Source organism: Spodoptera frugiperda, chromosome 28 (assembly GCF_023101765.2).
Source record: "Spodoptera frugiperda isolate SF20-4 chromosome 28, AGI-APGP_CSIRO_Sfru_2.0, whole genome shotgun sequence".
In the NCBI taxonomy this organism is placed as follows: Eukaryota; Metazoa; Arthropoda; class Insecta; order Lepidoptera; family Noctuidae; genus Spodoptera; species Spodoptera frugiperda.
Genome location: NC_064239.1, coordinates 4,044,531 through 4,071,005, shown reverse-complemented (window position 1 = coordinate 4,071,005; position 26,475 = coordinate 4,044,531). Strand labels below are relative to the sequence as shown.

General features: G+C 34.0%; 1 protein-coding gene across 1 annotated transcript; it reads right to left on the bottom strand.

Annotated features, from left to right (window-relative positions):
- Positions 1-663: 663 nt before the first annotated feature.
- Positions 664-25,700, bottom strand: LOC118265246 (facilitated trehalose transporter Tret1-like). The gene is made up of 9 exons (XM_035578050.2): positions 25,482-25,700; positions 16,416-16,551; positions 12,778-12,992; positions 11,251-11,395; positions 10,735-10,873; positions 6,996-7,162; positions 6,275-6,470; positions 5,612-5,795; positions 664-3,719 (listed from the first exon to the last, which is right to left on the bottom strand). The coding sequence occupies exons 1-9, from the start codon at positions 25,512-25,514 to the stop codon at positions 3,540-3,542; spliced, it is 1,395 nt and encodes a 464-aa protein (XP_035433943.2). The 5' UTR covers positions 25,515-25,700; the 3' UTR covers positions 664-3,539.
- Between the last annotated feature and the right edge of the window lie 775 nt (positions 25,701-26,475).

The window sequence follows — 26,475 nt, the reverse complement described above, 5'->3', positions numbered from 1 at the left end:
TCGCATCGCTTCAAACCGACGACCCTTTGTCGAATGTCCGTACTGTTGTAGGTACACTTAAATAGATTGAACTGTCCTGCTATTTATCTACGCATCTGTGATCTCGGATTTGTAGGTACGTGGTGTTTCATCCTTTATTAAGGGAAGAAACATGATATCTTCACTCCGATACTTCTCTTGCACTGTACGAATATCCTGCTTTTTTTGAGAGAAGAAAATCATCCAATGACTTCTCCTGGTTTGAGACTAAAAACCACTCCGTTCCCACTCCTGCTCTATGAGCCGGATCCCCGGGAACCCGCTAGGTTAACAGCTACAAATATTCTCTAAAGTTTATTGAGTTTCTTTATGAGTCCGATGTGTCATGAACCGTATTTATTGCCATATTGAGTCGCTACTTTCGAATCTGTGACAAAAAAATGCTATATTCTTGCCTGTACCCCAACCCGGGGCACCTACGAAACTATAGATAGACGCCTTATCAGCTGTTGCGCTTAAGATTGCACTCGTTTAACTACTTCAAATAAATGGTTGTTTATAATATAACATAATATACCTTTAAATATCAAAACGGATAGGAATAATAGAGTTTCCATAGTCTCCAGAGTCACCATATTTGATTAAAGGAATCTCTAATTATGGGGTATACGAGAAAATAAACAATTCTTAAAATATCAATTATAATCTCATCATCCATATTTACATTTCATTATCATCATCTTACAAAGTAGGCACATATTGAATATACACAATAAATTATTGGTAATACATTTCTGTGGTTGCATCAATTAAAATTGTACGAATCTCTTGAATAGAGTGAAAAAAAATTCAATAGTGTATTACACTGAACACTGCCTTACATAATATATATGTGTATACAAAAATGTGTATGGAAGAAGTACGGTATGCTTTTTATAAACTAAAATATTAGCGGTATGTACCTAATACCGATTGGTTAGACAATAAAAAATCAATTAGGTACCGAAGTTGTATGTACATTCAACTTTAATAAGAGTGTATAAAAAAATATAAACAAAATCTATGGTTTCATTTTCAAAATCTAAAATAAGACAATATTAACATAATGTTTCCAGTTAAATTATTATTAGAAAATATTCAAAATACATATATGAATTATTAATTATCAGAAAATAATATGAACGCTTTAAAACCACTGGTTTTACTAAGAAATTGTGTTAACACCGACTCTTAGTACTTGGAAAAAAAAATAATTAGTACTAACATCACATTTGAAGGGTAAAATAAATAACTGTTTTACATAAACAAACCCTTCTAGTACGGTACAACAATAAATATGTAAGTTACATTTCAACAAAAAGAAAGACAACAATAAATGTATACATATTTATATTAGATGTTTTAACAAAATGTAAACAATTATGATACTTTTTCTCTATAATTAATATCACTAAGTTTTTTTAATTATTAGGATACCTCATCTATCACAGTTAAAAAGGCACTAACTACACTTAAACTACATAATTATCTACGTTTTATATTTTTACTAATTATGCGATTTTTTATCTATTATTATTAATACATATAATAGGTAGGTACTATTATCGTCATATAATGGGTAGATGAGTAACTTCTATTTTAATGTCCGTCTTGTACTCGTATATTATTTAAAACTTTAATACGTATTATATTTCATTATCTAACTGACGGACGAACTAGATTTTATATTTTCATACCCCGTCATCATTCCTAGTACCTAAGTAGTAGGTATTTATGTGCAGTCTACACAGTTATTTCATATGCAGGAAAAAAATAAAATTGATCAATATTATCACCATAATATATCTTTTGTAACCTCAGTACGGCTCAGTAGTCAAACAATAGTTACTGTCTCTATACTATAGTGTCCATAGTAAGTGGATCTTGCATACGAAATAACTGTGCAGACTGTATATAATTGCTGGAATGCACGTTAAATTGCTGGAATTTCTGAAATATTAAATACTGATTTAAAATATATTATAAAGCAGGTATTTAAACTGTTATTCATCATTAAAAATACCATAGGTATTGGAAGCGTACATGTAAGTAAATGTTGAATTAATAACGTAAATGTTCAACATTTTATCTGGCTTATTTGTATATGGCCACGATTTAAAATTTCAACTCAGTTAAATAAACTATTTTAAGTATTCTATTTTATACATTTTTCAATACAAACAAACATAATAAGTAAATAACATGTTCAAAACGATTATGCTTTGAATAATTAAAATATATATAATGAAAAATAAATCATAGATGTTGATAAAAAATACAAATATTTTTTTGTATTAACTAAAAATCTATGTTTACTTACGTAAATTAATGAAGAAAAGCTCTATTAGTTTCGATTCACAGAGGGACTCTTCACCATGGGCAGCGTGTGCAGACGCGGCGTGGTCAGTAAACCTTGATTTTTAGTTAATACAAAAAAATGTCTCACGATAGTTATTATAAAAATATATTTTTTTAAATTTATTTGATCATTAAATTCTCTAGGATATAAACAATTGTATGCTCAATAACATCGATTGTAAAATTGAATATAATAAATAGCAATACACGCAAAAGCTAATTACCACAATTATATTTATCAAAGGCGTTGGGAAAATCCTTTTTTTACTATTTCATTTATTTCTCTTTATATCAAACGGTGGATTTGTTTGTGATTTTAACTAGATTAAAAGTAGTTTGTACTTATACATATTCATCTTGAAGAAGAAACTCTTTTTTTTAGTCTGGATCCCCGAAATATAGAAAGCAATAATCATAATCAGAGTAGTTCAAATTATAAAACTCGACCACTTACAAAAGATTTTAAACCTAAAATAGTAGAACTTATTTATTCACAAGTGGCACTACCTAAAGTATTTTACATCTTAACCAAATTTATTCCATTTAGTCAAGAACTTTCGACTGTTGTAAATGTCAGAAATGTTGAGTTCTGTAGCTACTTAAATTATTTTTATACAATTATTTTAAGAAACCAATTCAAAGATATCGTTACTTAACAATAATAATTGGTGATGTGATACGTAAGGTGAGTATAGACTACAACATTTTATGGAGCATTTCTGTGTAATGTAACGTTCTTACGAATGGTACAATATGGGCAAAAACTCAGTTTCCAAAGTATTTTAGTTTGGGAAAGGATGATACACTAGAACATATCATAGAGTAGCTCGTTGTTCTGTTACAATTAAATGTAATTAAATGCAGTAGTCTATACCCATACACATTTAGTTAGACAAACACAAATACAACCAGCGCCAGCGTATGGTATCAAATTAGTTGACTGACTGTACTTGCATATTTTTTCTACCCTATATGTTAATCTTACTATAAAAAATACTGATTATCAACTTTGTACTTTTGCAATAAAGTAACAAATCAATTGATAACCAGTATGGGCTAGTTTGATGGATAGGTCTCTGAACATAACAATTTCAGAACTAAAACGAATAAATCCGCGAGGTTGTTCATTCCAAAACTAATTCTTATTATTATTTACTTAAAAACTAAAATACTGTTTGCATATTCACGTTGTCCGTTTTCCCTGGTTTGGTGCCTCGGAAATGTTGTTCGATTTCCGCGAGGGATTTTCCTTTGGTCTCTGGGACCATGAAGAGTACAAAGAAGAAGGCGACTGCGCAGAAACAAGAGTACAACCAGAATGTACCAGCTGATGTAAGTACCGCCTGTGAATAGAAAACAAAAATTTTATACTTGAATTGCTATTTAAAGAAAGTACGGTAGTGTAAGTAGTAAAATGCCCTTCCTCTCTCCTACTAATTCTAATTTTTGCTGTGCCCGACAGGGTCCGTAATAATTCGTAAGTTTTTTTGGGGTGGATAAATCATTCAATGATTTCCCCCGTATTGGGCGAAGCGAGAGGGAGTGTCTGACTCTTACTACCTAAAAACCATCCCGTTCCTTCTCCTGCTTTTGTGCCGGAGCCTCGGTTACCTGCTAGGCAGTATGCAGCTCCGGTTTTTTGAGGCCACTTAAATTGTCACATAGTTCAATATTGGAAACTTGAACATTTGCTTTCTAGTATGATGTATAAACAATGTGTAGTTTTTTAAGTCTTTATTAATAGAGCAAATAAACATTGTAAACTTAAAATCACGTATTGACAATACAACATTACCTATAACTAGAAAATTACATTTCCAATATTAATAATTATTTATTGAAGTTACGCGTTATTAAAACCAAACAACATAATATTAATATAACATATGCATATAATAGGTATGAATAACGTTCATTTTGTACAGTAATTGCACAATTATAGCCGAAAATACATTATCATCGCAAAACAGTTACTGCATTCAGTAAGTAATTATGTTTGCACAGAAATTGCATCCAATAAATATATAATGTTTTATTTCTTCCATAAACACCGTGTTTAAAGTAAATGTTTTAATTTTAATAACTTATTACTTTCACAGATTGTTTATAGATACGTCACGCCTTTTATCCCCGAAGGGGTAGGCAGAGGTGCACGTTACGGCACGTAATGCCGCTATACAATGTACACCCGCTTTTTACCATTTGTGTTATAAGTCTCTCGTAATAAAGGGTGAGCCTATTGCCGTATACTGGGTACATATCCAGACTCCGTGCTACTACTAAGAAATTTTCGAAAAAAAAATCCAATAATACTTTGCGACCCGGGAATCGACTTCCCAAAAAGGAGAAGGTTCTCAATTCGGCCAGTATGTTTTTTTAACGCAATAAACACATCGTCAAATTAAATAAAAATAGGACCTAAATGCTGTATTTGTATTTTCCATTTCCAACACCTTTTTACTAACAAAGTCTGATATAAAACTATTTGTATCAATACTTTTTTACAAATGACACTGGACAGTATTTTTTTAACTATTTTAGTTTTCCAGTGAGTAAGTCCATTATTGCAGTGCTCTAGTCAGTTGAGTGACGTTGATCCTATGGGCCGATTTATACTTTATAGTGTTGTTGGCTCTATAGCCAAACGATACTGGGCTACGTGTCGATTCACATACTGGACAAATATTTATATGGTTTACATATACTCTGGTCCCAACAGATTGTATGCAGGTTTCTGACTTAGAACACGAATTACTCGTATGTACGAAGATTTGATTGTTGGTTCGTTTGTCTTGAGTTTTTAAAAGGTAAGTAAGTAAGTAAAAGTATTTTGAGTTTTTTCGATTTAGGAATTCTAAAGCAACAGAAGTTACCACTATACTCAGAGACATTAAATTATTACTTAACCTAGTCCTTAGCATTTTTTGCCATACAACATCGTTACTAAAGAATGGTTTGAATAATCATTAAATGATTCTGAGTATGACACTTAATGTAGAAATATATCAAGTTAACGGCTTTAGCTAGTTAATGTATATTAACATAATCATCCGAGTGCAAAAATACCTTTTAGAAGATCTTCTGAATTCCGTGTTAATTAATCATATTATTGCCTATATTGTTTACTGTTAGTTCATCACGCAGTGTTATGTAAATCGTTTTCTCCGTCTACATCTTTATATTATTTACCCTATATTTGAAAATGACTAATAACAAAAATATCACAAATACTTACATCAAGTGCATGGTATGACTTGATGACTGAGAACATTGATAGCAGATTCACTGCGCTGGCCATCGCTGACAGCTGGGAGCGGTACTGGGCCGGGAACAGCTCGCCCAGCAGCAGGAACGGGAGGCCACCGAACCCGAGGGAGAAACCCAACATGAACACCACCAGGCTCACTATGGGGAGATACCTGGAAGAAACAAGTATTTGCATTAACCCGTTGTCTGTCGGTATATAAGACACAATAGAAAACACATTGTGTCTCACGTAGATCTGCGTTCCGACAGACAACGGGTTAAGAGTGTATTTATCATCATAAATGTTATTCATATTTTGTATTTTTTGCGGGTTTTATTCAATGACTTCTCCCGCCTTGGGCGAGGTGAAAGGGAGTGTCAGACTCTTACTGACTAAAAACCACCCCGTTCCTACTCCTGCTTTTCGAGCCCTGCAGTAAAAAACCCGCTAGGTAGTCCGCGGCTCCGGATCAGGAAATGTTATAGATATACGTTAAGCTTCGGTTCATGGACTTGATAGTGGAGAGTTCTTATGACTTAAACACGTTCGTGATACTATAAGAAATCTAGCAACAAAACGGAACAATATTAAAAAAAAAGTCGTACAATTAAGATCTCAGATTTTTTTATATAATTTTTAATAGTCCCTTACCCGAGCCACGCAGCCTCCTTCAATTGGAAATAGAAAGCAGCTCCCATGGATGCCATGGAAGCGCACATGACGGCTGCAGAGATCAGCAGCAATGGTCTACGGCCTGCACGGTCCACCAGCATTGTACTGACTCCGTTACTGAGGAGTTGCACCAGTCCAACAATGATCGTGGCTGTCATCGCGTCTAATGTGCTGCCTGGAATTAATGGAATAGATTATTCTTATACTCTGAGAAATCAAGTTCGTTGACCTCATTTTTTTTACTTAACGTTGGTGAAAACAAGTCGTTTTGACAATACGAATAGGTAATTGGAAGTGAGCTACCAGTAACGCCATCTCGTTTGAAACGGTGGAATTAAAAGGTTGAGGAAAGAGCTGCTTTAAATGTTCTCAGTACTTTTTCTGATTTCTATTAAGTGTATACTATTTTATTGGAAAATAGCAGATATTGACCATTTTTAAACGTTCATACTACTAAACTTCCTAATTCGTCTGTTATGACGTTTTCTCTATTATAGTCGGGTTTTCCTTCCTGACACTATAACTCCAGAACGCACGGACCAATTTCCACGGTTTTACATTCATTGGAAAGGTCTCGGGCTCCATAAGGTTTATAGCAAATAAATTCAGGAAAAATTCAAGAGAAAAGCAGAAAAACAAGGAAAATCATTGATGGCGAAACGAAGTTCGCCGCGTTTGCTAGTGACGTCCAAAAACAAACCTGCATTCCTAAAGATCTCGACAGTGAAGAATATAACGGCATCAATTCCACTGAACTGCTGGAACAAGAGTAGGGCAAACCCAATGACCATGGGCTTCATCACCACGGCTGAGAAGAACACCTTGCGGCTGAACAGGCTCGGAGGACCAGCTGGATCCTCGGTTTTTCTGTAAGAAAAACCCTGTTAATGCAATTAATATTTCAAGTTATATAAACTTGAAATATTAATTGCTGCACTTAATTATGTTAATAAAAAGTATTTTGAAGTCGACATCCATGTAAATTAAAAAGAGGTTAAAGTTAAAGATTAATATTATTTCGTTAATCTATGGTATACAATTATATTTATGTATAAAGCTGAAGAGTTTTTTTGTGTTTGAACGCGCTAATCTCGGGACTTTTTTTTTTGTTGCCCCACACTAAGATTTTCTTCTGTGTCGTGGGTGCGTTTACAAACATACAATTTCACATACACACATCACACCCTGTCCGATTCGAATAATTATTTTTGTGTTGAATAGTGCACTTATCGAGGAAGGCTATAGGCTATTAAACATCACGCTATGCCTAATAGAAGCCAAGTAGAGCGCTTGAAACAGTGCGGAAGTAGCTAGTCAAGCATATTAATATTATGTGAACTAGTGCTGGATTCATACCAAATTGATTAACACTCGACACAGTTCATTCATTGGAACCTATATGCATAGGTTAGTACCCATCTTTATGCAGGTAAACAACAAAATGAACCTAATTTCATTCGATCTAGCGAATAAGGAAACAAAATAAATAGTATCCTGCTCCTTCCATAATGAAGACACTATAAGCCTTCAATATGGACAATTGGGAAAAGTGCAAAGCCCACTATACCTACCTACAATAACATCGAGTGACCAACGTGACACCAATACTATGTTAAGAGCACCAACCATTATTTTAATAGAGAGAGAGGGAGAGCCTATCACCATCCCTATTCACGAAAAAGCTGGAAAGATGATTTGCATGTAAGTTAGTCTCGCTAAAACTCGAGAACAGCTGGACCGTTTTGGCAGATTTTGACCTTGAAGGTAGGTCCAAGGTAGGTTTAAAAAGGTGAGAAAAAAATGTTCGGAGCAATATGAAGTTAAGACTAGAATTAATGAAGTTAAGACCAGCATGCAGCTGGTAGAATCTAATACCATGTATAAAATGATGGATGATTAATAAAATGATTAATTTTGTTTTAGTCCATTTTCATTAAAACCATTTTAATTTGTATAATGTATGCACCACAACATTTGTGATACATTATTGTCCTAACAATTTAGTTATGCACAGCTGAGTCGAACCAGAGAGATACATATCATGAATAATAAAACATAATGATGTATTAATTAATTCACTATTATTTTTATAAAGTAAACAAAACATGTCATTCGGTCTTGTCCATCAGGGTAACAAACAATATTTGGCATATGTGTAACTGTTTTAGGGTGCTTTTCTACCAAAGATGTGCTATGTAGGTATTACTATACTTTGCTACAAAAATGTAATAGCTAAGCTGTAAAACTATGTGACCGTATCCACTGATACTATGCTGTGCGAGTAAGATGTGCTATGACGATGCGCCGCCGCAAAGTAGCTGTGTGAGCAAGGAAGGAATTATTACTACCGATTAAGTATTTAGAACCAATTTCATTGAGACAACTAAAGATTCTATAATTTCTTTTTCCTGTTTTGAACCATACATTAGCCTTTATTACCCACTTAAAAAAACTTGTTTGAAATCTGCCAATCATACCAATATTCTATTTGTCACGCAAATACATAAATAATTTAATTTGTTTAGGAAGTTGACGCATCATGCTTCTCAATAATAAATAGGTACAGACAGTACCTATACGTCAACGATTAAGTGGTCGTCAACGATAAAGCGATTTCCGAGCAAAGAATCTTAGGATTTTGGCCAAAAGTATTGGAGTTTTTCAAAAAATAAAAGGCTGGGTTCTGGAATAGGGTAGTAGTATGTCTACTACACGTAAGAACATTAAAAAGACTGCCTTGTTGGTCGAGTGTTCGCAAGTGCGGCTGCCGAACAAGGGGTCTCGGGTTCGATTTCCGGCTTATAAGATTAAAGTACTTCTAGATAAACCGGAGTTAAGTTTAGGAATAGGAGGTCGTTACGCCGCGTTAACCTATAAAATGTAGTTATAAATAAAATTAGATGCTACCTTATTTTGTTAGTCTGAAATAGGCTGGCCTTTATACCATGGGACTTCCTCCAAAGAGCGTGATGCTATCTATGATAGATACTACCTATCTATCTCCTATTATGTCCTATCCTATCCTATCCTATTATACCTGTCTATCGTCTATCTTCTATCTTTATACTACCGACCTCAGGATAGGTAACAACGTGACCGGTAGCAATTACTACAGATCTCTGCCCTGTTAACCATCAAGGTGAAACCAGTGCGTCTTTTATGGAGTATAGATGTCAGTAGGTCCACATCATACTCTCTCGACTTATACTAATTTGTACCTAGTTCTATGTAACATTAAAACTTAGAATTGGATATTTGCTGTCAGGGATATTCAATAACAGATGAGCTTTACCCAGAAACTCAAACTTATTTATTTATTAATTATTATATCTTTCGGCTTACACACATAACTGTTTGGTGGTAGCAACGCAACAGTTGCTGCGTCAAAATGCTACTCATGAATATGAGTCTCTAGCATAGATTAAAACCAGTCGATTCCCTCATGAAACAGTTAGGTGAGTAAACCGAAAGACATACATAATAATTAATAAATAGGATTTGAGTTTCTGGATGAAGCTCATCTGTGAATTAAAAACATAATAATTAATTTAGTGTCTGACAGACACTAAATTAGAGACACTAATTAGACGAGAGTCATAATATAAACATAACTTATTTATTTCTTTCTAAGCGTAATAAAAATCACATGGACAAAGCCGTGAGTAAATACTAGTTATAATATATTATAAGGAGTAAATAGTGTAAAGTGCGATGAACATGTTAGTGATGCTAATTCATTGTTCCACCGGCCGTTGTATCGTAGAACAAAATTAACTTAGTTATGTACCACGCCGCCTCACAAACTTTGACTGCAACTTCATCGTAAGTAACTATTCATAATAATATTATATACCTGTATGAAGACTTAAACTGACTTCGCTTGTATTTGTTTTAAAAAGAATGAAGTATATAAAGCACAGGTCAGTATGTAATATGATGATTAGGATGCCTGATTCCACCAGAGATATGCAATGTAGCTATGATACGAAGATGTAATAGCTAAGATGTAAAACAATGTGACCGTTTCCACTGATACTAAGCTGTGCGATGTATCGATGCGATGCGATGTATCAATGGAAGCCATCCATAGCACGTATCTTTCCATATAAAATCTAGCTTAGCCGCGCCCTTTTCCATCAGTACTAAGCTATGTATACCAATTAATATGATTGGTAAAAACCAAACGCATCCACAACAACGTAGAATAGCACATTTCTAGTGGAAAAGCATCCATATTATAAATATAATTTAAAGTTTGTTTTGTTGCTGAATGTCTGAGTCGGTTTCTATTTTGGGATACAAAAATATGAAGCTTTACACACATTATCTCAAAAACAATTCTTCCTCTGTGTATAGCAAAAACCGCCATTTTAAACTTAATAACCAACTCGACAACAGAAAATACCAAGAAAAGAATAAACGAATCATACACTACTTACTCTTGATTATCCTCCTTAACAGTAGCAGTTGCGCGTGCAGATAAGTGCAACCACTTTATTGAATCTGATGCATCTAAGCCCTTTGACTGTAGCCATACCGGAGACTCCGGGAGAGGCAATAGTACCACGAACAGTGCCACTGTAAGCAAAAATGTATTTTATTAAAAAAATAAACATTAATTAATGCTTAAAAACTAAAATAATATAGCAAAACAGGGTTTTAAAAATAATAAACTAAAACGGACAAATTATGCGAATGACAGGTGGCGCGCTTGTCGATTTTAAGGTAGTCGCTTATGTAGTCACCAGTCACGATTGCTATCAAATATTACTTAACAATCGTATGCTATTCCACAACAGACTAACTTAACCTCATTTCCCACTTGAGAGCGAAACATTCTCGTCTTTTTATAGTAAAAAAAATAGGACAAAGTTGAAATATATGGGAGAGTAACCTAATGATAAATCACGGACATAAAACCCGACGTATGTATAAAATATGATTGTAATATTTACCGCAAAATACAGCTGAGAGGAACGCGAGGTATCTCCAGTAAAGCCAGTTGCCAGCGACGTATGAGATCAGGATCCCCAGGGACATAGAGAGGGTAGGCAGAGATCCTAGTCGGCCACGGATCTCAGGATCGCAGCACTCACTTACCTTGAATATGAATGAGGAAACATTTTTGCTTTATTTGTTGTGGTTTTGTTTTAAATAGGTGTTTGAATAATGGATTATAGTAAATCCCCGGATTTCGTAAGTAATTAAGTGTTTGATTTTCGAAATTCTTAGAAATCACAAGTAACACAAGTTTGGCTCAATGTCAATAATAGGAGCGAAGATCGTGCGTTTTCCAAAGTACCTCTTTCATAAAGTAAAGATTTTTTTTAAAAATCTTTACTTTATGAAAGAGGTACTTTAGAGGTAAGTATAATTTCGCTTCTGTGCCTTTAATCACGACATTGCACGGTTGACGCGGTAGCTGGCTACCGACTGCCGTAACGAGGAGCGGGTTCGATTACCGCACGGAGCAACTCTTGTGTGATCCAAAAATTGTCGTTTCGGAGTCCGTAGTCATCATGTGTATGTAAACTTGTGTATTTGTTAACGCACCCACGACACAGGAGAAAATCCTAAAGTGGGGTAATGTTTTATATAAAAAAAAAATCATCTACATAAGTACCTATTCACTTATGTAGATGATTTTTTTTATATATAGGTATGCACTGTGTAGATACTTAACTCTAAGAAAATATGAGTCCACATGTTTTATTAAAACAAAGCATGTTTGTTCAATATTCTATTAATAACCTTACAACAATGATCTTAACACCAGCGGAGGTCAGCTCTGTGCGACTGCATTAAAGACTTAATTATATTTGTGCAAAATGTGATCTGTTTGCTGTTATTTGGTCCAATGGTCTTAATGTGTTGGTTATTGTTCAGAGTAAGCACGTATGAGCCTCATAGGCACGTGTCGTATAAACTAGCATGATTACCAACTGGGATAATCTTTTGCAAGTAACCCTCAGCGGATCGTTTTAACTACGGTAGGTACTCACGCTTGCAATGCTTGCAAGGTTTTGGAAACAAAATTATATTAATGCACTAATAAGTTACTTACACCAGAAATTTTTTTTAAAGTACTTAGTTGGAATGCTTTTAAGTATTTCACTCTTTTTTTTTTGAGGTGGGAAAACAATCCATTCACTTCTCGAGCCTTGGGCGGGGCAAGAAGGAGTGTCAGACTCTTACTGACTAAACTAAACCACCCCGTTCCTACTCCTGCTTTTCGAGCTGGAGCCCCGGTAACCCGCTAGGTATAAAACCGCAGCTCCAATTCCTTGCCTTTACACCCTCTATATATCATCAGCTTACCTATTTTTTCGATTCGAGGATTAAACATAACATCAAGCTACGTTTCCTTTAAGTATTAAACAAACAATATCGTCATTATTATGTCTGTTCATATGCAAATCATATTTAAAGTTTGAATAACTAAATAAACTATATTTTTTTTATTCTAAAGCAATGAAACTTACGTAAACTTGTGCAGTAGCCAGCACGAAGCCAACGCCAATTCCTGTGATAATTCTACCCACTAGTAGCAATGGGTAGTACTTGGCGAAACCCAGGATTAGCCAGGCGGCTACCCAGATTGGTGACGTCAGTTGTAATGTGCGCTTGCGACCAAAGTGCTGCATCAGAGTTCCTGATATCATGCTGCCTAGGAACGCACCCAGTGGAGGTATGGCACCTGTGGAAAAGTTGCATGTTTATTGAGGATCCAGGGAATAAAAAAATGGTTTTGTAAATATCTAAGCGTGTACCGTAGCTTATTTGCAGGGTTCAAAAAATAAAATTAAATATTGATGTTTTTTACGAACAGCCCTTGATAGTTCAAGGGCTAAGTAGGTACGAGTACCTAGGTATATTTGCACATCAAGATATTATTTTTGTAAAATCTTTTAGCTTTCTAAGTTCGACGACCAACAGTTTCGACTGTGCATCAACTGCCAGTTCTACATTGAAACAATCACCATTTTCGAAAGAGTTAAACATATTAAATTGAAATATTAATTACAAATTATTAGCATGAAGGTAAATTATAGAGATTGCTCCAAACAAAATATATTTATAAATATCAATAATACATATAAGTGTAAATAAATTTAAACAACATTCACAACATCTATACATATAATAAAATCGTAGAAAAGTGCTGTCTGTACATTGAAAATAAAAATAAAAAAAATAGCAGGGGTTATTGTTATGTCGATGTCGAACCCAAAAATGTAATTAACTTTTTTTTTGTCTGTTTGTCTGTTTGTCTGTTTGTCTGTTCGTCTGTGCGCGCTAATCTCAGAAACGGCTGATCCGAGTTGGATGCGGTTTTCACGAATATATTGTGGGATGCTTAAATTTACATTTAGTGTTTATTTCATGTCAATCGGTTCATAAATAAAAAAGTTATGTCAAATTAAAGAATCACGTCGAACATTCTATGCTTATACCATTAATCTCCGCAACTATTTGACGGATTTGGTTGAAATTTGGTACAGATATAGTTTAGAACCTTAGAAAGGACATAGATATATTTTTATTTCAAAAATCAAAAAATAAAAATAAGAAATAAATTATTTATAAATAATTCTATGTCGATCGTTACACGACTTCGGTTCATGTTATTGTTTTAATTTATCGAAAAAAAGTAAATAAATAGTAAAAAGGTATGAAAAAAATAATATCAATATAATAAAACATTTAGTACAAAGAAAATGCTCTAACGGAGTATAGATAATTCTATGTCGATCGTTACACGACTTCGGTTCATGTTATTGTTTTAATTCATCGAAAAAAAGTAAATAAATAGTAAAAAGGTATGAAAAAAATAATATCAATATAATTAAACTTTTAGTACAAAGAAAATGCCCGAACGGAGTATAAATAAATAATCCAAGTTGTCTTTATCCTCGATAGATGGCATTGGGATCGAAATAGATCGCGCTATGGTTTCGTTACATTCATTTGGTTGGGTATCGGCCGAGCGCTTCGGTACTATCGTAGAAAAAGTGTATTATCAGTCGTATGATTATTTGTCTGTAGTGGTCCTGCTGTTTCGTATATTCTAAATTGGTTTCGTTGTATTTGTCAATTAATAAGTTTATTTGTTGGGTTTTCCTGGTTTTTTGGTTAAACTATTTAACGTAGATTTGATATCGATTATTAGTAGTTACTGTAGTTAGTTTTTTTAATAAAATTGTAAGTCTAATTTTTTTTTAATTAGATTAGATTTAAGTCGTTTCTTTTAAATTATTTAGTTTAAGCTTGGTTATTATAGCATAGAGGATAGGTTGTAATATAGTTTCTTTTTTAATTGTTATAAATTCGTAATTCGTAGCTTTCTTTAGTTTTAAGTTAGTTTAAGTCCGTTTTTAAACTATTTTTTCAATGCCCTAAGTGAGTATACATCTATTAAATTCAAACGCAGAGCTCATTATGTTGATTTTTGAAGAGTTCCCTGGAATATCTTCCACATCTCATTTTTGAAGAGATCCCACGAGATCGGGAACTATGTGGTTAAAACCAAAAATTTGCCGGAAGTCACTATTCCACGCGAACGAAGTCGCGGGCAAAAGCTAGTACGTAAAATAAATATGCTAGTGAATTCCGATGAAAAACGGAAAGCATTTTTGGGAAAAAATCCTTTCACATGTATAATACGGTAAAGCAAATATGGAATCAAGAGTCAGGAGTCTCAACAATGGGTAAACAAATGTTTGCTACATAGAATTTGGACACACATGGGTGTGTATATTCATAACATCAATGAATATTCATTGCGGAACATATATTCTTGGAAAGGATATAAGCAGAGAAAGTTCGTTATGATTTCGCGTAACTGGAAAAGTTAATCTATTGATAATGCTGTTACTACGAATTTAGATTTACGTTAGATGTAGAGATAACTAGATAAAACTGTATTCTTAACCATAAGAAGAATTATGGTACAATCAAACATTTTGACCGTGATAATTTTATTATCGTTCAAATATAAAAGGTCCTACTACAATTTCAAGAGACTATTGTCCGAATACCGAATACTCAAACGCTACTCAATTTTAAGACGCTCTCAAAACTAGTTCTGCCCCTATAAATTCTTTATAAAATGACAGAGATAGCACGATATTTAAGTACAACTTAAAATTGAGTAGCATTTCAGTATTCAGTTCATTATATGTGATATGTCACATATAACTCCCGAACCAATCACTTGATGTGTTAAGTGAACAGGCTCTGTAGTGTAATATAGTGAAATGAAAAGACTAAAGAAAATATGTAGGTGTACAGACCTACATAATTTCCTTAGTCTGTAAAAAAATGCACCAGGATAGCGTTAAATATAAATAATAACCCAGCACTATGACAACAATCGCATTAAAAATACTTTCTTTTGCATTAGAATCGTGAAGTAAATAATGAAAATAGGTACATAACATAACTTTTTTATAGACATGCATTCCATTCGTCAAAACACTGCAAAGAATGTAGGTAATTACCAAACCAAATTGGACTTTAATAGGTAGTAAATTAGTACCAATAAGTAGATAAAGACAGTCATAAGTAGAATTAGCAGTACCAAAATACGACCATTCATTGCGATTGTTCCTAAACTGAGTCCACCTACGTACTGTCGTGTTCATATTTACTATTCTAGCTATGAATTACTCTGACTTCCTACACCAACTGAATCACAAACCCACTGTGCCTTATATCATTCTACGAATTTTAAACAGTAAAACAAATGACACGTCAATGACGTCACACTAAAAATTTAGATAACGTGTGTTCTTATTTCCTAAATTCAAATTATCGTCGATATTCATTTAATACAAATTATAGTGTGTCGTGTCTCGTGTTTAAAATATTAAATGCATTTTTACATATACAAACTTTTGCAACTATGTAACAAGCAAATAACATAACTCCTAAACCAATCAACGAAATTAGATAATATTTATTGTGGTGATTATAAGAATAATGCTTAGAAAGAAAAAATCATTTAATCACCATAAATTCACTGGAATCTTTTGAAAATAGTACCTGGATGAAGCAGGCCGGGCTGCTAGTTCATGATATTATATGATTAAACACCATACAAAAGATAAAAGATCCTCACCCATCCATGATTTCTGTTCACTGCTCTGTATTATTTCTGGATCGTTGGCTTCAATGGACGGTATTGCGGAGGCGGAGTAGCCCCTCACCAGGCCGATGATTAGGAACGACAACGATGCGCCAAATGTCAGCCATAACTGGAATGAAGATGGATTTTAATTTGAAACTAACAGAGGTTCAAGGAGACTTCTTGATTATTGAGGAAATCTGGATGTTAGAATAGGATTCCGTATTGTTTCTTTAGAGCTGGAAGGTATATAGGGTGACTGGTAATTAGTGACCGATTTTGAAACACGTGATTTTACTCATGATTACAAACAACTTTCCTAAAGAATATTTTTTTTAGGTACTCATTAGTTTTAGTTTTATCACAAGAACAAAGCAGCAAAAATCATCAACGGTTAGCAACGAGGCGCCCGCGTTATTAGAAGACTAGTAGGTATTTTGGAACTTTAATAAGAAGACGATTTCACAATAACTTTGTAAGTTATACCACAAATTTTATGCAACAAATGGTACCCTATTTGTGACTAAGTAATTGTTCTTCATACATCCTCTTTTCAATTACTGAGAGAGTCGAAAATCTACCAAGTATCGAACTCAAATCCCCTGGTTATAACTAAACGTTCATCTGTATTGGTCGCTGCAGTTGACGATTAATTTTATCTGACAAAAAAATGTCATGAGGATTATCCCTTTGTTAGCGCAGCTCTTTGACAAAAAATATGTCAGAAACTCTGCATGGCGACGCGGTATTATTAAATAACTCGAACGAATACGAAAATAAATCATTATTGTTAGTATTTGTTAGACTAGTCACGTATAAAAGTTTAATAGAATAACAAATCTCATACTTGTGTGGTAGAAACTAGCTCTGTGCTCACCATAAAATTAACATAACATTAACGAAATCACAGTATATGGTCAATTGGTCATGGTACAATAGAGTACACTTGTCAACCTTGCTGCTCTGGCTAGGCAACTGGCTGCCTGGCAACGTGTAACGGGTTCGATTCTCGCTCAGGTCAGCTCTTTGTGAGATCCACAATTTTTGTTTCGGGTCTGGATGTCATGCGCATGTGAACTTCTATGTTTGTACCATGGCACAGGAGACAAAGCTAGTTTTGAACAACGTTTTATGCCAAGCGTGGAGGTTATTGAAGAATTAGAGGCCCAGTAATGAGCTGCCACGGGCCGCTGACGATGATAAAATCATCTCTAATTAGTTTATTATTTTTACAATAACCAGGGTGACCTCATAATAATCAAACATTATCGTCAAAAATACAATACAATTGTAGTTTTTACAAATCAACAAATCTCAGTCTTTATACGCGGTAATCGCACAGTAATTCTATCAAAGCGACTGCATCAAAAGATTAACAAGACTTGTTTCCTAGAAAATTACATTATAAAATTAATTTATAGAGAGAACATCACCATATTAATCCTTTTCCAAGAGCAGAATCCTTACAGCAAACCTACTCGTAGACTCAAAGCGGCTACTAAGAATTTACATAATTGAAAATCCTAAGAAGAAAATGTTAAAACAAATCGAGGTATTTTGAATTAAAATATAAAAATGTAACAACACTTATGTTATGAGTCATACTGCCGTACTCAGAGACATGTAATGATTACTTAAGCTTTTAGTAACGATTTTGTATCGAAAACCGTTGCTAAGGACTGAGTTAAGTAACCATTAAATTACTCTGAGTATAGTGGTTATACTCGTAACATTAAGTCGAGTCTATTTACATACGTACGCATTTTCAGATAGTATTTTAATTGCCTACAGACATTTTTTGTTACCCTGTATGTTATTAACGAATAGTCTGAAAAGCTTGAAAATCAGCATAGAGACTTCTAGTTAAAAGTCACATTTGCGATCACTCTTATATCTTGTTGCTCTTGATTGCCATAGGATACAATAAAAACTACTGCTTTTTAACCGACTTCCCAATGAGCAGGAGATACTCAATTCGGCCGATATCGTTATGTTTCTTTTAAATCGGAACTGCCTCTACCTCGTTCTCCTGCCTCGGGGGTATGTCTAAAACTGGGTAATCAACGCAAATCAGTACAAATTATGACATACAACAAGGAACCTAACCCATTATACAAAATTACCTGTACGCCCGCGTACTCACGACGGTCTCCAGTCAAAATAACGACCTGTACATTACATAACTTGTTTAATAAATTGATCCATTTGCCATTCATGTCGCTATTTTTGTATTATATACAATTGGGTGCATCTGGCCGTGGCGTGACCGACGGAAGAGGGCCATCACGCCACGTGATTGCGTTTAAAACGATTCACGTGTACCAGCATCTGTATCACTCGCGTGACAACCTTTCACGTCGGGATTTACACTTTATTTTAAACAATGGGCCGTTTTATTATCCTAGGTTTGTGTGTTCCATAGTTTTCATAGCTTATCAGTTGATATTTTATCGGTATTTTAATTTAACATTATCTTTTCGTTTGACTTCTTTCTGGTGTTTAGATGAAGATTTCTTTCGAGACTGCTGGATACAATTGGAAAACATCTTTATTTCTAAAACTTCTTCTTTTATTTGTTTTTCCTTTAAAATATAGGTATTAGTATACCTATGTGTATAGCAGAATTTTTAAGATGTTTTCTTAGCACGCTGTCCAAGCCTTGTCATAACAATAATGACACAATGAGGTCAAATAAGTGTTAAATAACACATCTTTGACATACACATTCATATCAGTATTGATATAAGTTAATTAAACATCTCTCCTCAATAACCGATTGATTTCGTAATACTAATATTGAAAAGAAAAAAGATTTGATTGCACGGTTATCGCGGTGGCTGTATCGTACAACCGGCTGACAAGTACCGTGTAGCGAGTTCGATTCTCGCATGAAACAACTCTTTGTGTGATCATTAAATTGTTGTTTCGGGTCTGAATGTCATATTTATGTAAACTTATATGTTTGTAAACGCACCCACGACAAAGGAGAAAATGTTAGTGTGGGCCAACTTTGTTTTAAAAGAAAAAACAAAACAAAAAGATTAATGGTTCATTAGTATTAATATCCTTTGAACTTATTGAATTGATATAAGCATACGTATAAGCATAATTATGTTACTTTCCTAATATACCTACAGGATCGGAAACTCCTTGAGATAAATCTTATAAGTTCCACGCGGCGGTAGCCGCTAACGGAAAGTTAGCGAATATTTTGTGGTATAGGTAATTCCTTATTTGTTTTTTAATGGTGCTAGTGATGAACACGAGCCTGATTGTATAGCACGATGTTTGTACGTGTGCATAACTAAAAAGTTGTACCTACCTACGCAGATGAACACCTAATAAAAAATATTACGCAATTTTAAGCAACAATCTAGAGTGGCCATGACAGAGGAAAACGTTTATCTATATTTTATTATTTATTTATTTTTTTTACATTATAGAATGTCAAATAATTATAAGGAAAAATAAGATTTAAAACATTCAAAAATAAAATGTTTGATACCAAGTCAATGACGTTTTAATTTCAGATGCAGTTATTACGAGATTAGAAATTAGAGAAAAAAATACAACTGCCTGTTATGTCAGTCAGTATCAAATATTTAATCATAAAAAAACTATCATCACGCCTTTTATCTCCGAAGGGGTAAGCAGAGTTGTACATTACGGTACGTTATGCTGCTATACAAGGTACACCCACTTTTCACCATTTGTGTTATAAGTAAGTTCCATGTAATAGGGGGTGAGCGTATTATCATATACCGTACTGGGCACAATTCTAAACTCCGATCTACTAATGAAATTTTTTCGAACACTTATTTCATATTTAGAGTTCTACTAGCTTCTGCCCGCGACTTTGTCCGCGGAAAATTAAAAAAAATTGGGTTGTACTACCCCTAACATTTAGGGGATGAAAAATAGATGTTGGCCGATTCTCATAGATACCGCATAAGCACAAATTTCATCACAATCGGTCAAGCCATTTCGGAGGAGTATGGCATGGCGATAACTGTGACACGAGAATTTTATATATTAGATTTTTTAAACGATTTTATCTATGCTCTTTAATTCAACATTTCAATAAACAATATTATACGCATATAGTGAATGGCTGCTATACTACAATCCAATTTAACACGCCTATATGGTATTATTGGTAATTCAATTGCAGATAATCCTTAATCATTATAATCCATAATTAATCCGTGGCAATCAATTTAATACATTATGTCCTATCTCACATCGGTATTCTCCAAATAGGTCCTATTATTAGTCTCAATTTAACAGGTGAGAAGACAAGTTACATTAGAAACACCAGTATCCATACCATTACAACTAAGAATTTCAGTGCAATGACCAAATAATCAGCTGCTGTACAATCAGTCACAGTTTAAATTTCTACGACAAACTAAAACTGGATATCAATTGTGATGGAAATCCCAATTCACGAAGGTTGAACCACAAAGTGAACATCGGTCGTGGAAGATAACTTTTCTTAACAGTTTTCTTTCGATAACCAAAGGAACAGGAATTTGAGACAAAAACGTTTAGAAAATGCTAAATTTAATAGCATACTCAAAATCAATTTAAAATTACCATTACAACAACTAGAGTTTCTACTGTTTTTTTTCTCGCCGCTATGTGACCGCTATGTGACCTTGAACGAGAAACCAAAAAACTTATTATAATAGTTCGTCTAATTACGTTTCGTTAAAATTGTATCGATCGATTTGTTTTATGTACATGCTACATATAATAACTTTGCCAAATTATCTGCCTATTGACTTCCTAAACAATTATTGTTGTATAAAGTTCGCAAAGAAATCTGCCGACGTCACAATGCGGACATTAGGAGAATTTACCAACACGTTTTTTTTTTTAATTAAACACCTATTGATTTTGATTATTATGCTTCTATCTATTTATACAGCTTGCAATCATATGCCATTATTTTCTTAATAAACTACTCTATAACTTCAGTCCAATTTCCTTCTTTTTTAAAGGATAAAATGGCACATAGTTAACTTGTAAATGTAATTGGCTAGAAGTTGTCCTATTCTGTTATTTTTTAACGTAGTAACCCTACCCGACACCGACGAAGATTATATCTAACACATCATAATACGGAACTTTTTTAGATTGAGATCCATTTTTGACAGCATGTTTGGTCACGGCAACGGCTGCCGTGCAGTTTGTAGCAGGTTCGATTCACGCACGAAGCAACTCTTGTGTGATTCACAAATAGTTGATCCAAAGTTACGGAGATTAGTGCATTCACCCAAACTAACAAACAAACTTCACATTTTTTATATAGACAACGAAGAGTCTCGGGACAAAAAAGCACTAACAAAAAGAGTACTAAATGTAAAAAATCTTTACATAGGCAATTGAATAGTTTTTTTACAAACAACAAAGATTTCCTATCCCGGACGCAATCAGCCTAGCCACGAGGAAATTATTAAACTGTCAGCTGATTAATTTAGAGATTGAATGGCGAGGTTACATTTTTAACAATTACTAAAATAATAATACAACGTGTATCACGGTTGACATACGAAAAGCTGATGACAGAAATATTCTACACAATATCATAAAAATATCGCCCTTGATCACTCGATCAACAAAGCTTAAGTATTTACCTTATACAATAATGTTATGACAACAGTATTACGAACTGATAAGACCAGGTCCAGATGATGAAATGATGAATAGACCGATAACTTCTCGATAAAACTGCGATTGTCGATCATTTTTTGCAATCGTCATCACGACAGGATAATCGATAAAAATCTCGATTCTCAAGTTGCTCTTATAACTAATCTGACAGTTACTTATCAATTGGTTTAAAAGATAAGTGAAAAGTAACCGCATTTACATAAATAAATGCATCGATTTTTTTTTCTGCAGTGGAATATCGAAATATAAATAAAGTACGTAGAATAAACAGCAGTAGTAGAGTAATTAATCGTCTAATGTAAGTACTTAATTTAATTATTATTTAATCATCAATTAACAAAAGATGAGTCATCTTTTTTAAAACTAACATTGACCTAAGAGTTCTTAAAAAAAATAAGTGATTGATATTGCTAATATGATGACAGGCAATAGCATTAACGAAGACTCTTTATTTCAACGCCATTGAATCAAAAGCATATTTTATTGACCCACTAAACCATTACATATCAAAAAACTTTTGAATTTTAACCTTCAGTTTTTTATTTAAAACCAATATCCTTCAATAGAACTGGTTTTATATCAAAAATATAAATAAACATAAACTTGTAACAAGGTAAGGCGTTGCCCTCTGGAGGCTGAATGCAAATAAGGATGATATAAAAAGAATGCAACAAAAAAATAAGGAGAAATGCAGTCACATGCAATATTATTATTTTTGGCCAAAACGAGTTTGCGATCTTTCCTCAAGTTGGATAAAATATTATTGAGGTTAAAATTAAAGGCCGTAAAAGCCTATTACTTTAGTAAGGACGGCTCCTACAGCGTTTTGTAGGTTTGATTCCGTATCAATTCAGCCATATAACCACCAACTTGGGCCAATTCAAGGCTCGTGTTCGATTTGTCTCTTTCATGGATTTTTTGTTTTTAAACGCATTCTGTTTGACTGAAATAAATTATAATTCTTAAAAATTAAGTGTTTTAACGGGAAAAATACGATTAATGACTCAGGCTATAACAGCTTAAGTACCTACAAGTAGTTTCTTTTGCTCACGACATTGCGGTTTGCAAATGTAAACATTGATTGTGTTATGGAAGTTCAAATGTCAAATTCACAAGGTCGGCGAACGAGAGAAAGAAAACATAGTTGTTTCTATAATATATTATTTTCAACCAGGCAATGCTACAGTAAAAAGAAGTTCAGTGCATTAAGCTGAATTAATAAGTATGGGAGAGTAATAACCATGCTTAGGCACGAATGAGCGACCGGAGTACTACCACGGCCTCAAAGAAAACCATCGTGAAACAACGCTTGCGTTGTCTTTCGTTGTGTGAGTGAGGTTACTGGAGCCCTAATTACACCCTTCCCAATTTACGATTCCCCAAGAACCATTAAATTTCTAACTCCTAATAGGCCGGCAACGCATTTGTAACGCCACTTGTGTTTCGAGTGTCCACACGCGGAGCAGTTGCCTACCATCAGGTGATATGTCTGCTCGTTTACCGTGTCATACCATAAAAAAAGATTTTAGAGGATGAGCCTATTGCATTGTTGCCGTATATGGGGCAAATCTCCCCAAATAAAATACAAAATCCTTTAATAATACGGAAACACATTTTGGCAGTCACACATGACAAACAAATGCAGTTTATTGATCTAAATATATCATTTTTATCTTAAGCCATCATTTCTCCCTCTCAATCATATATCGTACAACAGTTTGACATATATTTACTTATAAGATTATAACATTTATCCGTATTTGAATAAAAACATCTTGGTAGGCCGGAGGTTTAAGCCTTTTCATACATGAGATTGCGATGTGACATTTTTCAAGTCATATGCACCTTCTAAGATCTTTTAGACACATCTGACAAACGGTGAAAGAAATCGTTATAATTTATAATTATAAGTTTGAAATTACCGCGTTGAGCAAGCGTGGTGATTAATGCTCAAACTGCTAGGGAGTGGAACTCCTTGCCGGAGTCTGCGTTTCCTGATGTGCATATCCTAGGTGTCTTCAAAGCCCGAGTGAATAAGTTACTTATGGGCAGACGTGCTCCATCGTAGGCCACATCATCACTTACCATCAGGTGAGATAGCGGCCAAACGTCGACCCATCAAGTATAAAAAAAACCTTCGCCGTAAGAGAAGTGTCGTTTGGTCAGCAGTGGCCACTTATAAGCTGTTGATGTGATGTGAGTGCATAGAACAGAGGACACAAATATTACAAAATGTCCATTTATCATTATCACTTAGTACATACTTACACACTTTGTGTAACCTATTACCTAACGTAGACTAACAGGGTCAGCAGAGATAGGTGTTTCAGGATGATTTTACAAGTCATTGTGTTGTCAATACTCACACAATGAAGAGGAAACTGAACGTAATTCTATTCCATTGCGATACTGATCATGAATACCTTTGACTACATGGTAATGCGGTTGCTAGGCAACCGACTGCCGTGTAACGTGTAGCGAGTTCGATTCTTGCATGGAGCAAGTCTTTGTATGATCCGCAAATTGTTATTGTGGGTCTGGGTGTCACATGTACATATATGAATTTGTATGTTTGTAAACGCACCCACGACATAGGAGAAAAATCCTAGTGGCTTCTTATATACTTAATTCAATTTGCTATGTAAATATTTATTTCATTATACATGACAACTTAAAGACAAGTCATTATTTATTTTATGATCAATGTTTTATTGTATAGTAAAAATAATGTTTAATCGCTATGTAAATTTTCAATACAAGACAACTTAAAGACAAGTCATTATTTAATTTATGATCAATGTTTTATTGTATAGTAAAAATAATACTTAATCGTTTATTAGAAATAAATCGATGTATCAATAAAATATGTAGGTATGTATCTATACTATTTAATTGTTAATTTATTTTAAACCCTAGTAATATCATGAGAAAGATTTATTTTGTATACTCCAATTATTTCTAGCTTTATATACTAATGTCTAGTTTCTCATGCCGGTTGTATTACTTTGAGAATCGATATAGAAATCGAAGCAAACCAAACCGCTTTTCAAATAACTTGAGTTTATTGAAATTTTAATTTTAATAGATACAATATATTAATCACCGAATGAAATAATTACAAATAATGAAAGAAATTTAACGTTTATTCTCTTTCATCATTACTAACGTTGATACTTATAAAATGTTTGAAATAATGAAATAGTATTTTCAGATAGAAAATAATTATTACAATGAAAACCAAACACTTATCAAAACAATAAAATCGAATGAATTCATTTAAACGACGACGCTACTGAACTACTTCGACCGCAAACCAATCTCCTAATCTCATCGTCCATTAGAAAACAAATAAAACGCAACGATTGTTCAAAACACAAAACTTACCTGTTTCAATAATGCTGGTGATATCTTAGTCATCACGTAAACAACCGTGGCACTTAGGTTATAAGGTTGGTTATTGCAAAAACACTGCTTTCAAAACTGCGAGTACCGACACATAAGCGCGATATACACACACATATACGTATCGGTTTGAATAACGAACGACGACCGACAATCGACGACTGACTCCTCTTGACCGTCAAGAATGACTGTACAGATAGTATCCTACCACCTGCTTTGATTACAATCTATTACACGTAAACGCCTGATCATGTGAGATGATCTCCAATCGGCATGACAGCGTCGATGCAGTAACCTCGCAGTTAGTCATTCAAAAGAGACCGGTTCAAAAATTGCAAATTAACTTTGAACCCAAAAACTAGCAAATGTTACGCCAAGAGCGTCAACATTTACAAGTTTTTTTTTTTGCACTCAAGTAACACGGTCACGTTGTCTGAGAGACAAAAATGTCATTGGTATATGTAGATGTATGCATACATTTGAATAAAAAGTTAACTGTTGTTCCCCAAAAGAGATAATACAAATTAAATTACTCACAGGATACTCCAATTTTGCCAGCTTGTTACAACACTTGATCAGTCCCTTATCAAAATGAATCTGTCCGATATCAAAAAACGAACTGGAAAGTTTTGATTTTAGAGTCGGATGGTGAAATAAAGAATCTTAGCAACACTTTTATTTTTGAGGGGAAAATCATCAAATGACTTCTCCCGTCTTGGGCGAAACGAGAGTAAAATATCAGACTGTTACTGACTAAAAACAACCCCGTTCCTACTCCTGCTTTTCGAGCCAGAGCTCCGGTAACCCGCTAGGCATACCGCAACTCCAGTAACTTAACTCCTCTAGAGAAACCGATCAATCGATTACCTAATTACAATTGAACAAAACAAAAGTTTCATTCCAAAAAGAGTTTATATATCTGAGATATTTATTATCGGCACGGCATCACCACTTCACTAGCGGGAAGTACGCATAA